The sequence below is a fragment of the Phoca vitulina genome, unplaced genomic scaffold, assembly GCF_004348235.1.
Source record: "Phoca vitulina isolate PV1807 unplaced genomic scaffold, GSC_HSeal_1.0 scaffold181, whole genome shotgun sequence".
NCBI lineage: Eukaryota > Metazoa > Chordata > Mammalia > Carnivora > Phocidae > Phoca > Phoca vitulina.
Genome location: NW_022589884.1, coordinates 21,203 through 39,515, shown reverse-complemented (window position 1 = coordinate 39,515; position 18,313 = coordinate 21,203). Strand labels below are relative to the sequence as shown.

Below are 18,313 nucleotides of genomic sequence, written 5' to 3'. Positions count from 1 at the left end.
CCCCTTGCCCACCCAATGCAACTTGGCTCCCTGGGTGTCTCCCCAAAGACAGGCAGTCACTAATGAGCACTGAGCACTAGCAGGGGAGGGCCAAGGGCACCCTGGTGGGGGGGGAGGGGATTCCAGAGCTAGAGATAAGGAGTCCTGTCAGCATCTGTCACATATGCCATCTCCCCCCAGCATCCCTGTCTCTTGCTTCCTGCCTCCTGCCAATCCATCTCCTGCTGAGGCTGATGGACTGAGCTCAGGTGCAAATTCGCAGAAGCCTAGACTCATAATGCCTGGTCTGCTCCAGACCAATTTTCGCCAGGATGTCGTTGCCCCAACTGTCTTTCTTTGAAAACTCCCGACGACGCTGGGAGCTGAGGTTGTAGATGGAACCCAAGGAGGAAGAGAAATTGCTCTCTCAGCTCAATATCTGCATCTCAGCCCCTTGTCTACACCGCACATCCCCCAAAGCAGAACTAAAACCTCAGATAATGGCAAAGAAGGTGAAATCTCAAGAACACTATCCCAGCCTTAAGGAGGTCCTGAGTGCCCCCAGAAACCAGAGGAGATGGGGGTGAAGATGAGGTTGGATGATCAAACATCCCTTCTCCTGATCTGCACAACACCCACCAGGGGGTGAGGGACTCTGCCCTAAGGACTTGAGGGACAACCCCAAGGATCTCAGGAAAGGCAGATCTTGCCAAAAGAACTCAGGCTGTGGGGAGAGATGGGCTGTGTGAGGAGGGAGTGGAGGAGGAAAGGGAGGGGGGAGAGGAGCCTGGGAGAAAAAACAGGTGTGCAGAGACCCAACCAGGAAGCAGGTGGTCAGGGTGTGAAGCCCAAGTTGAGAAATCTCGGTGGACTGCCTGCCGCTCCCCAACCAGGCCCAGCATCCCAGGGGCTCCAGGGCAGCCGTCTCCAGAGGCCTGGGCACTGGGTCAGAGGCCACCAGGAACAGGAGGAGGACAGGGGGCTGGGTTGAGGCCTAAACCTGAATAAAACACTAGCATAGAGACAGGGGAGGGTCCGCACTGCCACCTCCGTCCTCGGGATGAGACCCAGTTGGACACCATTATCTCTGCTATTCCCAGAACACAGAAAATGAGGAGGGGCTCAGGCAATTCTCCAGTGCAGTCCTCACCCTCCTGGTGAGGGTCCTGGGGAGTCCTGGGAAGGAGGAGAAAACCCAGCCTTGCCTGTGGGGGGCACAGCTCCATGTTGGGGGGAGGCGATCAAAGCGGGGAGCAGGGACAAGGCACACAGACAGGAAAGAGAAGACAGAAGAACAAGGACAGGCCTGCAGGTACCTTGGCAGTGGTTTAGAAAGAAAGAGTGTGGGATCCAGAACCAGGAGAATTAATCATGGAAGACTTCCCAGAGGAGGAGAGTATGGGATAATTTTGCAAGGGATTGAGAGGCTGGTTTGCAGGGAGAGGAGGAGAGAAGATGGGTCAGACTGGGGACAGACTAGGAGGCTAGGAGCGGGCCAGGAGGCTGAATACTGGGCTGTCTGGCCAGGTGGAGCTGAGAGACCAGATCCAGGGAGCCTGTGGAGGGAGGGCGGAAAGGACCAGGAACAGGTGTCAGTGGGCGGGAGGCCCTGAAGCCCAGCTGGGAAGGCTGGAAAGGAGTCAATAGAGGAAGGGGGACAGCACCCCAGTCTAGCTGAAGTATTCTCCCCCTCTTCCCATCCCATAAAGCGAAGAAAATAGGAACAGAGTCTACGGGCCTCCAAATGGGGCACAAGAAGGACTCCTAGACCAGGTAATCAGGGGCCTGGGATTTCCAGAGGCAGCCATCACGGAGCAAGGGATACTGAGTGTTCCCACCCCGAGGGCCTCTGGCTCCTGTCTGTAAAGTAGGAGTGTTGTAACTGGAGGTCTCTGAGTTCCCTTCTCTGAATCTGCTCTGCTGATCGTCGCCCTCCTGCCCAGGAAAGGTCTGACCATCTGTGACCCACCAGGCTTTACCCCACATCCTCTCAGTATCCACACACTCTGACCCTCTTCCCTGTCCAGAAGAAACTACTTCCATGCTTGGGGGTGGGGATGTGGGTTCAAATATCAAAAACTCAGCCTGGGGTTATAGGGCATGAAGTGCCACAGTAGGATTTGAGTTAGAACTTCCCAGCACAATGGGTCTGAAAGCCTCAGCTTGTGTGACATTTAGTAAGAATGCACACAGGGCCTCACCAGAGGCCTTCAAGAGACAAGGACTTGTTCTGGACCTGTCTGGGTAGTACTGAGTAGAGACAGAAATTTCCAGTGTGATTCAGGTCATCCCAGCCTCAGAAGGTGGCATGCAAGGACTTCTGGGGACTCTAAGGCCCTCAGGCAGAATGGGTGGAGTCTAGAGTTAGGGACTGCAGCCTGGTTCCATCATTCCCAAATCCAGGGGTGGGAGTGGGGAGAGAGCAGGGCTGAACCCTCCCCTGTCTGGCCTCCCTCCTATCCTGGCCCCCCATCCTTATGGCCCTCCCTGGTCAGAGCAGGGCCTCTGAGCTCTTCCCGTGCAGCCCTGAGCACAGGCCTCAGGACCCAGTCTCCAGCCAACCTCAGACCCAGGACCCTGATGCCATCCCCCTGTGCCTGGCAGGACAGAGACCCCCACTGCTCAGGCTCCCATCCCCCACACCCCAGCACTAACAGCCTTCTTCTCCTGGCCTCTCCCTCCCCCACCCCACAGCACAGCCTGGAACCGGCTGGAAATGTGCACAAATCAAAGACATCTTTAGCTATTAGTCTTCAGGCTCATACACTTAAAACTCCTACATTTACAGACAGGCATGCACACGCAGACTTACACACTCTCACACACACAGGCACACCTGTGCACACATACACACCACTCTGTTCGTTTCTTCTAAGGATGCAGAGCCCAGTCCTCTAGATCCTAGAGATCTAAATGTCTCGGGAAAGCAGGGAAACCCACAGGAAACCTATTTCCAGTTTCCTGGCCCACACTGGAGCTCCTCCGCTCTATTCCCCCTTCCTGCTACCAGGGTCTCTAGGACTGTGGCCCACGCCGTGGGAGTGCAACCTGCAGAGATGACTCAGTCCTTCACGCAACAAACACTTTGAGCACCTACCTGCCACCCCCACCTCACCCCCACCCCCAGGCCTGCAGCTGAGGCAGACACATAAAAGAGTAAGACCTTCTGCCCAGGGGTGTGGGGGAAAGAGCAAGAGCTCAGGAGTCAAGAACCTGAGTTCAAATCCTGCCTTTGCCTCTTCATATGCTGTTACTTTGTGCAATTGACATAACCTCTCTGAACCTCAGTTTCATCACCTGTTAGGTGGGGTTTCTAACATTTACCTAATAATTCTGTGAGGATTAAGTCAGGTAAAGCTTCCATCAGCAATGTGTCCACCTGTGGAAAGTGACTCCATTCCATTTCCCAGCCCCTGTGGTGAGCATCTCCCCAACACCCTTCCAGTCCTGCTGTCCCTGACACAGAAACCCAGTGTCCTTCAGCCTCAGACCCTCAGTTGCCCACTCCTTGGGATACTTGCTTGAACTCTGACTTGGCTGGCTCCATAGGAATCCCCTGCCCCAACCCTGGACTCTGTCCCTCCTGCTCCATCATACCTCCCACCCATTTGCACAATGGGTTTTCTGTAATAAACTAATGCAGATGACCACGGCCCAAATATTTTCGATGGGGTGCTGAGCCCCCACGTTGGATGGACATGAAGGATTAATCACCCCCCAGGGATCCATCCCAGGGTAAGTTGCCCTACTAGTCTTTAAGCTTTAGCCAGCACCCTGAGCCCACATGATTGATTAACTAACCTTTCTTGGTATCCCTATAGATCATGCATCTTTTCCTAGAATAGAACAGAGCCCTTTTGTGCATCATGAAACAGAATTCAGAGACTTGCACAACACAAACCACCACCACCGAGCACTAGGAACCAGACCCCCTTGCACAACCTCCCAGCATTATCTCAGTAGTTGCTACCCCAGAGTCTGTGCATAATAATAAAAAGAAATGTTATGGACCACTGTACTGCTTTTACTAATTAACTGCTCTAAATTCCTTTAAAAACATCTGAACCAGGGGGCACTTGGGTGGCTCAGTTGGTGGAGCTTCCACTCTTGATTTCTGTCTTCATCTCAGGTTCCGCACTCAGAGAGGCATCTGCTTGAGGATTCTCTCCTTCTGCCCCTCTCTGTTCATGTGTGCATTCTCTGTGTGTGTGTGTGTCTCTCTCAAATAAATAAATAAATCTTAAAAAAAAAAAAAACAAAAATAAAAAATACCTGAGCCAGGCAGACTCCTCAGAGTTGGCCTTTGGGCAAGAGTCTGCCTTCTTCCCAGGTGGCCAGCCTCCTAAATAAAGCTCATATTCTTTTCCAATAAAAACTCCTCTCGAGTATTGGCTTTTGGAGTGATGTGCAACTGAACTTGGGTTTTGGTAACAAATTTTGGCAAGCCAGCCAGGAGTCAGTGCCCCTGTGGCTTCCAGTTCCCTGGGAATCTCAAGGTAGAGCAGTTGTCCAGTAGTAGTCAAGAGCTTCCTCCTTCGTTTCCCGGATTAGTAACTCGGAAGACCAAAGGCGGTTAGCTGCTCTAGGCTAGTCGGTCTCTGGGAGGGAATCTGAGGGGTCTATCCCTGCAGCTGCCCAGATTATTTTTGTCTCAGGGAAGCTCCCTACTGATTCCTGACCCATGCTAGCTGCCAATTTCACTTATTCGCTGGAGTGGAAAGAAGTGGAAAGGAGCATTTGGGGAACTGAGAAGCTTCTGGGCCAGGTAAGTCCCTCAGAGTGTACACTTAGGCAGGTTTCTCATTTGTGAAGCACTGTGTGTTTTTGTTTCATTGTACCTGATTTTCCCATTAAGAATGCACAGTTTTCTGAGAAACTGAAAGGGACTTGAATAATGGTCAATTTATTTGGAATTTGGAACAGATCTGGTGTGTGTGTGGGGGGGGGGGGGTAGGTTGTGTTGTGTTGTGCTGTGTTAAACTTGTATAAAATGGGAAGTTCATCTCTATCCCACCAAGTAGCCCATTGGGCCAAATTTTGAGTAAGTAGAAGGAACGTAGCCAGGAACCCATGACTAAGAGAAAGATACAGCTTGCCATGCATGTTAAGCTCAGAGAGAGGAAAGATGGCCATGAAATGGCTCTCTTGGATCTCTTCCTTGTTGTGTTGCGTCCAGTAGGTGGTCTGGGTTTAGTTCTCTCAGCTTGTCTAGGGAGCCCTTTGGTTCAGTCAGTGGAACTCTGACTTTGGGCGAGGAACCAGACACTAGGAAGCTGCTTGGTTCAGTCAGTAAAGCCCCCACCTTTTGGGGTAAAGGAATGACAACAGAGGTTCCCTGGGCTTCATGTAGTCAAAGTTTTGCTTCTTCTGTGTTCTTTCTGAACTCTTGCCCAGGAATATGGGAATATTCCTTCTCTTCCCAAAGTAAGTCCATTAGGACATAGTTTAAGTAAATGGTGCAGACAAGTGAAAAGCAATCAGGAAAACAAAAACAAAAACCTGTTTTGCAAGAGGGAGAGACAGGAGACCAAAAGAAAAAAGGAATGTGAGTCTAAATTTTGGATCTGCCTCTTACCTTTCTGAAGGCGCCCTTGTGCCACCGCCTCTTTCTCTTCCACTTGCTGCACCAGCATGGGCGGGGCTTACATAAGCCACACCCATGCCATCCTCAGTGCCCGGGGCACCATAGGCTCCTGCTCCTTTCACCCTCACTATCAAGGAGCAAAATCACCCCAAGCTGTTGGGCCCCTTCCTCATGAGATTCAAGCTAAATCCCACCCAAATCAACATGGAGGGGCCTGCAGGCTCTCCTGGACTTAAACCACCCACTACAGACTTGCCCACAGGAGCCGCCGATAAAAACTGACAGCGGGGAACAAACTGATTTACTTGTTTCCCTTGCCTTTAGAGACGTGTCTTGAAAGAAGTTGCTGCGGCTGAGGTCACAGAGGTTGCTGCCTGTGTTCTCTTCTAGGATTTTGATGGATTCCTGTCTCACATGAGGTCTTTCATCCATTTTGAGTTTATCATGTGGCTGTCCAATTTTCCCACAACAATTTATTGAAGAGACTGTCTTTTTCCCATTGGATATTCTTTCCTGCTTTGTCGAAGATTCGTTGACCATAGAGTTGGGCTCTCTATTTCTGGGCTCTCTATTCTGTTCCATTGATCTATGTGTCTGTTTTTGTGCCAGTACCATGATGTCTTGATGATCACAGCTTTGTAACATAGCTTGAAGTCAGGCACTCTGATGCCCCCAGCTTTGGTTTTCTTTTTCAACATCCCTCAGGCTATTTGGGGTCTTTTTTGATTCTATACAAATTTTAGGATTGTTTGTTCTAGTTCTGTGAAAGATGTCAATGATATTTTGATAGGGATTGCATCGAATGTGTAGATTGCTCTGGGTAGCATAGACATTTTAACAATATTTATTCTTCCAATCCATGAGCATGGGATGTTTTTCCATCTCTTTGTGTATTCCTCAATTTCTTTCATAAGTGTTCTGTAGTTTCTAGAGTACAGATCCTTTACCTCTTTGGTTAGGTTGATTCCTAGGTATCTTACAGTTTTGGGTGCCATTGCAAATGGAATCAATTCCTTGATTTCTCTTTCTTCATCACATTGTTAGTGTATAGAAATGCAACTGCTTTCTGTGCATTGATTTTGTATTCTGCCATGTTGATGAATTGCTGTATGAGTTCTAGCAATTTCGGGGTGGAGTCTTTTGGGTATTCCACATAGAGTATCATGTTGTCTGTGAAGAGAGAGAGTTTGACTTCTTTGCCAATTTGAATGCCTTTTATTTCTTTTTGTTGTCTGAGGCTAGGATTTCTAGTACTATTTTGAACAATAATGGTGAAAGTGGGCATCCCTGTCATGTTCCTGACCTTAAGGGAAAAGCTCTCAGGTTTTCCCCATTGAGAATGATATTTGCTGTGGCTTTACAAAGATGGCTTTTATGATATTGAGGTATGTTCTCTCTATCCCTATACTTTGAAGAGTTTTAATTAAGAAAGGATGCTATATTTTGTCAAATGCTTTTTCTGCATGAATTGAGAGGATCATACGTTTCTTGTCCTTTCTTTTATTAATATAGTGTATCACATTGATTGATTTGTGGATGTTGAACCACCTTGCAGCCTAGGAATAAATTCCACTTGGTTGCAGTGAATAATCCTTTTAATATTCTGTTGAATTCTATTGGTGAGTATCTTGGTGAGAATTTTGGCATCCATGTTAATCAGGGGTACTGGTCAGTAATTCTCCTTTTTGGTGGGGTCTTTGTCTGGTTTTGGGTTCAAGGTAATGCTAACCATATAGAACAAGTTTGGAAGTTTTCTTTCCATTTCTATTTTTTGAAACAACTTCAGTAGAATAGATATAATTTCTTCTTTAAATGTTTGGTAAAATTCCCCTGGGAAGCCATCTGACCCTGGATTCTTGGGGTTTTTTTTTTTTTTTTTTTTTTTGGTTTTGTTTGTTTGTTTGTTTGATTTTTTGGGAGGTTTTTGATTACTGCTTCAATTTCCTTGCTGGTTATTGGTCTGTTCAAATTTTCTATCTCTTCCTTTTTCAGTCTTGGTAGTTTATAAATTTCAAGGAATGCATCCATTTCTCCAGATTGCCTAATTTGTTGGCATATAATATGTTCTAACATATTATATATAAACTATGATAATATGTTCTAACAATTGTCTGTATTTCCTTGGTGTTGGTTGTGATCTCTCCCCTTTCATTCATGATTTTATTAATTTGGGTCCTTTCTCTTTTCTTTTGGATAAGTCTAGCCAGGGGTTTATGGATCTTATTAATTCTTTCGAAGAACCAGCTTCAAGTTTCATTGATCTGTTGTACTGTTCTTCTGGTTTCTATTTCATTGATTTCTGCTCTAATCTTTATTATTTCTCTTCTGCTTAGTTTAGGCTTTATTTGCTGTTCTTTCTTCAGTTCCTTTAGGTGTAACGTTGGCTTTTGTATTTGGGATTTTTCTAATTTTTTGAGAGCGGCTTGGATTACAATGTACTTCCCTTTTAGGACAGCCTTTGCTGTATCCCTAAAGTTTTGAACCAATATGTTTTCATTCTCATTAGTTTGCATGAATTTTTAAATTTCTTCTTTAATTTCCTGGTTGACCCATTCATTCTTTAGCAGGATGCTCTTTAACCTCCAAGTGTTTGAGTTCCTTCCAAATTTCTTCTTGTGATTGAGTTACAGTTACAAAGCATTGTGGTCTGAAAATATGCAGAGAATAATCTTAATCTTTTGGTATTGGTTGAGACCTGATTTGTGACTCAGTATGTGATCTATTCTGGAGAATGTTCTATGTACACTCGAGAAGAATGTGTATTCTGTTATTCTGTTGGAATGTTCTGTATATATCTGTGAAGTCCATCTGGTACAGTGTGTCATTGAAAGCCCTTGTTTCCTTGTTGATCTGCTTAGATGATCTGTCCATTGTTGTGAGTGGGGTGTTGAAGTCCCCTACTATGAATGTATTATTATCAATATGTTTCTTTCTTTGGTTATTAATTGGTTTATATAATTGGTTGCTCCCACATTGGGGGCATAGATAGTTACAATTGTTAGATCTTCTTTTTGGATAGACCCTTTAAGTATGATATAGTGTCCATCTACATCTCTTACTACAGTCTTTGGTTTAAAATCTAATTTGTCTGTTATGAGGGTTGCTACCTCAGCTTTCTTTTGAGGTCCATTAGCATGGTAAATGGTTCTCCTCCCCCTCATTTTCAGTGTGGAAGTGTCTTTAGGTCTAAAATGAGTCTCTTGTGGATAGCACATGGATGGGTCTTGCTTTTTTATCCAATATAACACCTGTGTCCTTAGGTTGGCACATTTAGCCCATTTACATTCAGAGTAACTACTAAAAGATATGAATTTAGTGCCATTGTATTGCCTGTGACATTCCTGTTTCTGTAGATTGTCTCTGTTACTTTCTAGTTTATGTTACTCTTGGGGTCTCTCTTCACTTACAGTATCCCCCTTAATATTTCTTGCAGGGCTGGCTTTTTGGTCACATATTCTTTCAGTTTTTGTCTGTCCTAGAAGCTCTTTATCTCTCCTTCCATTCTGAATGACAGCCTTGCTGGATAAAGTATTCTTGGCTGCATGTGCTTCTCATTTATTACCCTGAATATATCTTGCTAGCCCTTTCTGGCCAGCCAGGTTTCGGTGGATAGGTCTGATGTTATTCTGACGTTCCTCCCTCCATATGTAAGGAACCTCCTCTCCCTATCTTTTCTCAGGATAGCTTCTTTTGCTCTAAGATTTGCAAGCTTCACTATTATATGTGGGGGTGTTGATCTATTTTTATTGATTTGGGGAGGGGTCCTCTCTGTCTCTTGGACATGAATGCTGTTTCCTTCCTCAGATTAGGGAAATTCTCAGCTATGATTTGCTCAGATACACCTCTAGCTCTCACTCTCTCTCTCCACCCCCTCGGGGATCCCAGTAATTCTGACATTCGTTCGTTTCAAGGCATATTAAATTCTCGAAGCCTTTCTTCGTGGTCTATTAGTTGTTTTTCTCTCTTTTCCTCAACTTCCTTCCTTTCCATCAGCCTGTCCTCTAGATCACTTATTCTCTCTTCTGCCTCATTGACCCTAGCTGTTAGAGCATCCAATTTATACTACATCTCATTCATAGCATTTCTTAGTTCGGCCTGATTAGATCTCATTTCCACCTTAGGGATTCTGTACTGTCACTTATGCTTTTTTCAATCTGAGCTTTATTTTTTAAAAATATTTTTAAAGATTTTATTTACTGTTTGAGAGAGAGAGGAGAGAGAGAGAGCACAAGCGGGGGGCGTGGAGTGGGAGAAACAGGCTTCCCACTGAGCACGGAGCCCGATGTTGGGCTAGAGTCCAGGACCCCGAGATCATGACCTGAGCCAAAGGCAGACGCTTAACCGACTGAGCCACCCAGATGCCCCTAGCTTTACTTTTACTTTTAAAGCCTAACTTTATAATTGCTATCCTGAATTCCATCTCTGACATCCTACTTATATCCATATCGATTAGCTCCGTGGCAGAGAACACTGCCTCTGGTTCCTTCTTTTGCTGTGAATTCCTTCTTCTAGTCATTGCCTTAGCAGGCTTTTAAGTCTCCATCAAAAAATAAGAAAAATAACGTGAGAGTGGAAGGATTTAGAAATCTAAAACTATTTTTTGAGCCCTAACATGCAACTTATGCTCCCAAATCAAAGCCCTGTTTTAACATTGCTACCAGATTTCAATGCTCTAAGATTGGTTTATTTTTTTCTGTCATTCATCATCCCCATGCCACACCACCTTACAGACATCACAAATCCACCCCAGCCTTTCATTTAAGAAGTTGACTGGAGAATTCTTGGGATAACAAAGATTTTGAGAGTTCATTTTGTACATTTTCCTGTTTCTCAGCAGGAGCATATTGGAGGCATTTCAAACCCAAGTGAGACAGCCATGTGCATGGCCAGAGAGCTTGCACCCTCCCATCTCCCCCATCACCTTCTAATCTCAGATAAATCTTCCTCGTGTTCAATCTCAACCTGTTTTCCTGCAATATTTGCCTCTATTTTCACCCATTCTGATTGGAGATGAAGTACACAAACTCTCAAAAGGTTAAGAAAATTCTCAAACCCCATCTGGTAACATTGTTCCATTGCCTATAGGTCCAGGTCTCTGGAAATATAGGTCTCATATAGTTTGTTACTAACCCATTAAAAATCATCAAATGACACCCTAAAAAGCAGTACTTTAGTCCATACCAGGGTAGAGCCCCTTATACTATCATCTGGTCTCTCCTAAAGCTTTTGAAAGATGAAAGTAACCTAATTTCCAGGACAGGATAGTAGAACTACCATTTCATCCCCCAACCTCCATAGCCTCCTCAATTAGTATCATCATGTTATCACTCATTTGATTAAAGGACAGTAAGACCCTGAGGCTGTGCCTGACTAATATGACCTCCCTTCTCTCATTCAGGCCATCAAACGAAGTAGGGGTAACAGAATTGGCAGCAGTCCCAACCCATGCAATGCTTGCACCAGGGGAGCCCCTAAGAACCAGGCAGACACCAGCATGAGCACAACAGGTATTTTCTTAAAGTGGGCAGAGTGCTAAACCCTGCCATAGTGACTGGCATGGGAGGAGGCCTGGGGACAGGAGGGCAGTCAGACGCCATACTTCTCTGTCTTCCCCAAATTCAATTTCCAAGCTTAGGTCCCTCCCCTTGTGTTCCCAGTTCCAAAGTTTTCAGACCTTCCATAGTGTCCCTCTGAGTCCAGATACCTATCATTGATCACCTCAGGCCAGTTCTTCTGAAACTCAAAAGACCATACAAATCACTTGGGAGCCTAGTAAAAATGCAGATTCTGAATATTAGGTTGGGTGGGGGTCAGAGAGTGTTCATTTCTAAGAAACTCCCAGGTGACACCCACACTGCTGGTTCATGGACCATACTCTGAAGAGCAGAATCTAGATGACTGTAACATTGCTACAACTGTCTCCCAGGAAGAGTCTATCTGTCCTCATCCTTCTGTTTGTCCATCCTTCAGATGACAATGAGAATCATATCTCATCCCTTCCTGATTCAGGAATCTCGCTCCCTGTCACAATACACAATACAAACCTGCCTCATAAATTCCCTTCAAATGTGAAAGCACATCCCTCACAAGAGTCTCATTCTTTCATGACTCTTAAAGGTCTATGTGCTAGAATTACTATCCCATTTCTTTTCCAACTCACCTGTCCCTCTTCTGTTTCCCCAATTGCACTATAGGCATCGTCTTCCAGGAAATGTCTCTTGAAAAATACGTCTTTCTCAGTTTCTACTCATAGCTTCCCTTCCAGAGTAATGATGCCTCAATCACTAATCACTAATTCCTCCTATTTCAGTCCATTTTTCTCCCCATTTGAGGTGTAAATTCTGTCTCCCCAGAAAATCTTAGATGCCTTCACAAGGTTTTTGCACCAGGCTCTCAGAAAAGCATCTAAAGGAGTGGGTAAGTATATGGGTAATCCTGCCTCTAGCAGGCTTCCCTGGAGTCACCTACTCTCTCCTAGGAAAATGAGAAATTCCACATGTAAGAAAGTAGCTTCCTATCCTTACCTCCCAGGGCAGGCCCCATATATAAATACAATAGAAAAACACCGGCCCTTTTATGCCAACCATAAAACTTTCATTGCTTCAAGGGATGCCTACTGTGCCCACACTGGATCCAGTCTCATCTTCGGGGATTCTCTGGATGCAGGTAGATTAGGTTGGGCCTTCTATCAGTTTCCTACTTCAGCCTCCCCACAAAACCCCATGGAGATAGATGAAGGGACCAAGGAAAGTTTTGTCAAGCATTGTCCTGCCCCAGGGTTGTATTAACCCTGTTACTCTTTGAATGAACAGCAATGTTTTTACTGTTGGGTTTAGAGGAAGGGGAGAACCAACTCCACGCCTTGAGCAAGAGTCCACTTTGATGGAACAGTCAGACTAGTCACCAGAACTCAGGCATAGCCACAGAAAGGCAAAACTAGAAGTGTCTGGGTACAGTTCTAGATGCTGGGTACAGATCTAGATACACTTCTAGATATAGTTCCAGATGGAGAGAAATGCTGTTTGTCAAAGAAGTCTCCCAGAAGATAGTTTTAAAAGACTAGCACAGTGCTAGCCTGAAACACAGGAGAATCTTCTGTACCAAAGAAATGTTTGAGGCTCAATTCAATTTAACATGAATTTATTAAATTCTCATTATGTGCCTGGCTCCCAGCTGGATGCGCTGGGGGAGTTAATTAGATAGTCTCCTTACCTAAATTCTATAATCTAGAAACAAAATAAAGAAAGTAAAGACACACAGACAACTGTGGTATTTTATTTTTTTATTTCCTCTTCATTAAGTTATATTTGACATATAAAACTGTAAGATATTTAAAGTATACATTTTGGTGATTTGATATACATATACATTGTGAAATGATTCACTATGATCTCCCCACTGTGAAAGTACTAACCATGGAATTTTAATCTAAATCTTTCATTAAATGGAGTTAAGTGTTCCAAGGGTGCCTTTGTTTCCCTCACTTATTTTTACATATGGAGGGGATTCAACCAGAACTTTGATTTTCAAAGTGTAGTCCCTGGACCAGCAGCATCAGCATCACTTGGGAATTTGTTAGAAGTACAGTTTCTGGGCTCCACCCAGACCTCCTGAATTCCAAACACTGGTGGAAGGGCCCAGCAATCTGTTTGCACAAGCCCTCCAAGTGAGGTGATATCTGGTGAAGTTTAGTTCCACTGAGCAGAATACTGTTCCTGGCCTCTATTCAGCACTCTCCTCACTGTGACTTTGATCATCAAGTTGAACAGACAGCACTAAGCATGCCCAGATCAGCCCCTTCCGGTTCTTTTGTTGGACATATGCATTTCAACCTGCTCATACATGAGAAATCTAAGAAAAGCAAGCTCTCTCCTGTGGTGCTCAGCACTACTTGTGATGAGGAGTAAATCTTTCCAATTCAGTGCTGCGGAATTAGCAAGCCAACTGGGCTGAAGATCTACAGCTGACGGTTTAAGCATCTGTCTCTATGTCATGATTATCAATGGTTCCAAATATAGGAGGGGAAAATGGGGTGTTATTTATTGTACCTCTACAGCTCCAACAATGGGTTGTAGTGAAAAGTGGGCAGGATGCAGGTACAGATCATGTGCAGTAGAGAGACCTAGTTGAGAGAATAACAGGACAGAAGAACCAGAGGAAATCCTAGAATTTTTAAGTAAATGGAACTTTAGAAATGATCAATCCTGACCTCTAGAGTTACAAATAAATAAACAAAGACTGGAAGGAACTGAGAGGCTTGCTCAAGGTCACATTGCTAGTTAGTGATGGAAACAAGACCAGAACGCAGGACACGTAGCTCTGTGCTCTTTCTGAGCAGGTGGACCAAAGCAGACAACAGCAGAGAAACTTTAAAGTCCAGGAATACAGATGTCGCTAAGAGAAGTACCAACCCAGGGATTTTCAGCATGGGTAGTGGGTTCAAAGCCAAAGTGTTTTGTGCTCAGAGGAAAGCTCTGGCTCCAATCACCTGTCCATGCTCTGTTGCCCCTCACACAGCCAAGACTCAAGTGACAGCCTGCTCAGTGTGCTCTGGATGCTGTTTTGTTTTCCTGTGCTTTCCCTAGTATTTTTCTCTCTGCCTACAGTCTCTCCCTGCTGCCCATGTGGCAAATCCATCTGTCTTTGAAGAGAGTCAATTCAAGTGTCATTCCTCTACAAAGTCTTCTCTGATTTCACTGATCAACCCTCACCCTCACCACTGTGCCAGCCACAAATGCTCATCCTCCACTCTGAATTCACAAGACACAACACTTTTTACTTTGTGTTAGAGCTATGCTTTACTCCTTGTATTAGAATATAAGCTTATTAAGGGCAGGGGCCATATTTCATCTTTTCTTTGGTTTTTTCCTAGTTTCTTTTTCTATTGAAGTATAATTAACATAAATTGTCATTTCATTATATTACCCTCAGATACAGAATATAATGATTGAACAATTCTATACATTTCTCAGGGCTCATCAAAATAAGTATGCTTTATTTAAAAATATTTATTTATTTGAGAGAGCAAGTGAGAGAGAGAGAGAGAGAGAGAGAAAGCAAGTGTGACTGGGTGGTGGGGAGGAGCAGAGGGAGAGAGACAAGTAGACTCTGTGCTGAGTACAAAGCCCAAAGCAGGACTTGATCTCTCAACCCTGAGATCATGACCTGAGCCAAAATCAAGAGTTGGATGCTTAACCAACTGAGCCACTCAGGAGCCCCAAGATAAGTGTACTCTTCATCTATTTCATCTATTTCACCCATCTTCACATCCACCTCCCCTTTGGCAGCCACCAGTTTGTTCTCTGTATTTAAGAGTCTGAGATGGTTTTTATTGTCTCTTTTTTTTCTTTGTTTGCTCATTTGTTTTATTTTTTAAATTCCACCTAAGAGTGAAAACATGGTATTTGTCTTTCCAATATTGACTTATTTTACTTACCATTATACCCTCTAGGTTTATTCTTTTTGTTACAAACGGCAAAATTTCATTCTTTTTTTATGATGCAGTAATATTCCAGTGTGTGAGTGTGTGTGTGTGTGTGTGTGTGTGTATCACATCTTCTTTATCCATTCATCTTTTGATGGACCCTTGGGTTGCTTCCTTATCCTGGTTATTATAAATAACACTGCAATAAACATAGGAGTGCATAGGGTGCCTGGGTGGCTCAGTCGGTTAAGCATCCGACTCATGGTTTCGGATCAGGTCAAGATCTCAAGGTTGTGGAATAGAGCTCCACGTTGGACTCCACACTCAATGGGGATTCTGCTGGAGATTCTCTCTCTCCCTCTGCTCCTTCCCCTTGCTTGCATGTTCTCTCTCTCAAATAAATAAATCAATCTTAAAAAAAAACAACAAAATTACAATGAGAGATTACTTTACACCTCTCAGAATGGCAAAATAAAAAACACAAGAAAGAACAAGTGTTGGCAAGAGTGTGGGCAAAAAGGAACCTTCATGCACTGTTGCTAGGAATGTAAACTGCTCAAGTCACTGTGGAAAACAGTATGCAAGTTCCTCAACAAATTTAAAATAGAATTACCATATGATCCAGTACTTTACCTACTGTGTATTTACCCAAGGAAAACCAAAACACTTTGTCTAGGTTCTTTTAATGATGATTATCTTAAAGGCAGCAAGCAGCTACAGACATAATTGAAAAGTAGACAAGTAAAAAAAAAAAAAAAGCAAGGAAAAACAATCTTGCGGTCTACAATAAATACAGCTTGGCTCTATTAACTTTCCCCTACCAATATCCCATGGGAGTGCTAGTTTTCCATGGGCTCAAGAGTACTCCCCATCATTGTGCAGGGGACCTGACTCCATTCAGGTGTGATGATGTCAAACCAAATATGTACTTGTCAAGGTCTACAGTTTTGTCCCTAACTTAAGTAGGGTTAAGTGACCAGGCTGTGCTGGATCCCATACCCGAAGTAGAAAGCAAACCCAATCAGCATCCAGACACCAACTCGGGCCCAGGTGGCAGCTGTCATCTGCATCATAAGGGAAACATTCACAAAGATGCTCAGGAGTGGGAGGAGAGGCACAGCAGGGACCTTAAAGGGAAGAGGAGTGGAGCTCTGTGGCTGTCTCCAGATGATCCCAGTGATCCCAATGATGAGCACCAGCAGCAGCACAACCACTGTGATCGGCGCTGGGTCTCCAGAGAGCAGACCTGGCCACTGGGCCAGCACCAGGCAGAGAAGATTCAGCAGCAAAGCAAGGAGTGAGGAGCAAACATAGACAACGCGGCAAGAGAGTGGAGTGGGGGTGGAGCTGCCTGGAAAAAATAGTCCCTGTAGAGTCAGCTTCTCTGCTGCAGGTCCTTTCTCCTCCTGCATCTGTGCTTCATTTCCCCCATTCCTCCTCTCAGGTTGATACCTGATAATGAGAACACAAAAAGCCACCAGGGAGTAAGTAAGCAGAGTCACAATTAACCTGAGGTCCACAAGATCAGTGAGTCCAAAAAAGACTGACATGATTGCTGCAATAATGCCAAATATCACAGTGGCCACAATGTGTGTGTATGTGTCAGTATCGATCCTGGCAAGAACAGGGAACAGGAGGCCATCCTTTGCCATCACATATATCAACTGACGTATGGGGAGCATAAAGCCCAAGAGGCTGACAGAAAGACTACAAAGGAATCCAAAAGCTATAATATAGTAGGCAGGAGCCCAACCAATATGGAGAAATGCCTCAGGCAAGGTGCTCCCAGGTCGAAGCTGGTAGTAAGGCACCATAAGCGTAAGTGCTGCAGAGACACCAAAATACACCAAAGAGCTGATGAGCAGTGAAATCACAATGCCCATGAGGATGGAACGCTGGGGAGTCTGGGCTTCCTCAACTCTGGTAACAATACTGTCGAAACCTATAAAAGCATAAAAACAGGTAGTTGTTCCATGGAGAATCCCCTGGAAGCCAAAAGGAACAAATCCTCCATAGCCCAGAGGGCCCAAGCTAGAGGTGTCATTGAGTCCAGCCTGTACGTAGTCCTCTTCTGTGAGCTTCCAGTTGTGCAGGTCCCCCTTTATGAAGCCAGAGATGATGACAAAACTGAGAACCAAAACTTTCACCAATGTGAACACTTTGGTAACCTGGAAAGATTCACTAATCCTCAGAGTCAGCAATCCAATGAGCAACAACATAAGGACCACAACAAAGAAGTCTAGATATTCTGCAAAGACCTGGGGGACATGTGGTGACATGCTCTCAAGTAGGGTCTGAGAGATCTGGTTCCCAGGCAGGTTGTTAAAAGTTAAAGACCAGGCACAGGCCACAATGGCTGTACCAGTAACAAAGAACAGGATGAGGTTCCAGCCAGTGATGAAAGCCCAGAGTTCTCCTACAGTGACATAACTGTAGAGATATGCAGAACCAAAGTAGGGAACCCGGACACCAAACTCTGCATAGCACAGTCCAGCCAACACAGAAGATAGGCCCGCCACCAAAAAGCAGATCATAGTGGAAGGTCCTGCTAGATTGCCGGCCACCTCCCCAGCCAGGACATAGACACCTACACCCACTGTGTGGCCCACACCCAGGGCCACTAAATCCAGAGTGCTCAGGCTTCTGGCAGGGGCAGGCTCAGCCACATCTTGCTCCAGCGGACGTCTGCGTACCAGCTTTTGACCAAATTTGTGAAGTGTCTGAAGCAGCATTCTAGCTGGAATTGAAGAGGATTCTAGGATCAGTGCTGTAGCAAGCCCAGGGAGCCAAGGGTCTCCAATCGGATTCCGTGAGGCTAGTTAAGCTGAGTTGGGTTGAGGCTGCTGAGGTCCTTTGTTCAGGCTTCAAAGCTGCTGCTTCATATTTCATCTGGTATGTGCTGTCCCTCCAAAATGCCTAGTAAACAATAAATATTTACTGAACAATGGTATTCAACCAACCAACCAAAGCTCAGAAGTCCCATGTGACCTGTTGCAGCCCAAATATCACAAAAACGGACACCAAAGACATCATAGACAAATCAACCCTGCTTTCCGCCCAGAGAAAGGGCCAAATACCTCCCAACATTCTGCTTTTTTATACACTACATAAGATAATCCATTTGGGTTCATCTAACATATGTTGTTTCATGTACTAATTAAGCTGTAAGACACAACAGGGAATGAATGTATGTGCAATATTTTACACATTGGATGTGTGTGTGGTGCTTGAGTGTGAGTTATAACACATTAATTCACGGTCTAGCTGGCCTCGTTGCAATTAGAGACTCATTTTTAAATATCATCTGAGTTCAAAATTAAATATTG

The 18,313-nt window shown here is 44.8% G+C and overlaps 1 protein-coding gene across 1 annotated transcript; it reads right to left on the bottom strand.

Moving 5' to 3' along the window:
• Positions 1–9,649: 9,649 nt before the first annotated feature.
• On the bottom strand, positions 9,650–17,719 carry LOC116629024 (cationic amino acid transporter 3-like; the record flags this gene model as incomplete). Its single annotated transcript, XM_032399314.1, has 2 exons — positions 15,965–17,719; positions 9,650–9,679 (listed from the first exon to the last, which is right to left on the bottom strand). Coding segments are annotated over exons 1-2 (1,785 nt in total), but the record flags the coding sequence as incomplete, so codon positions are not given.
• Between the last annotated feature and the right edge of the window lie 594 nt (positions 17,720–18,313).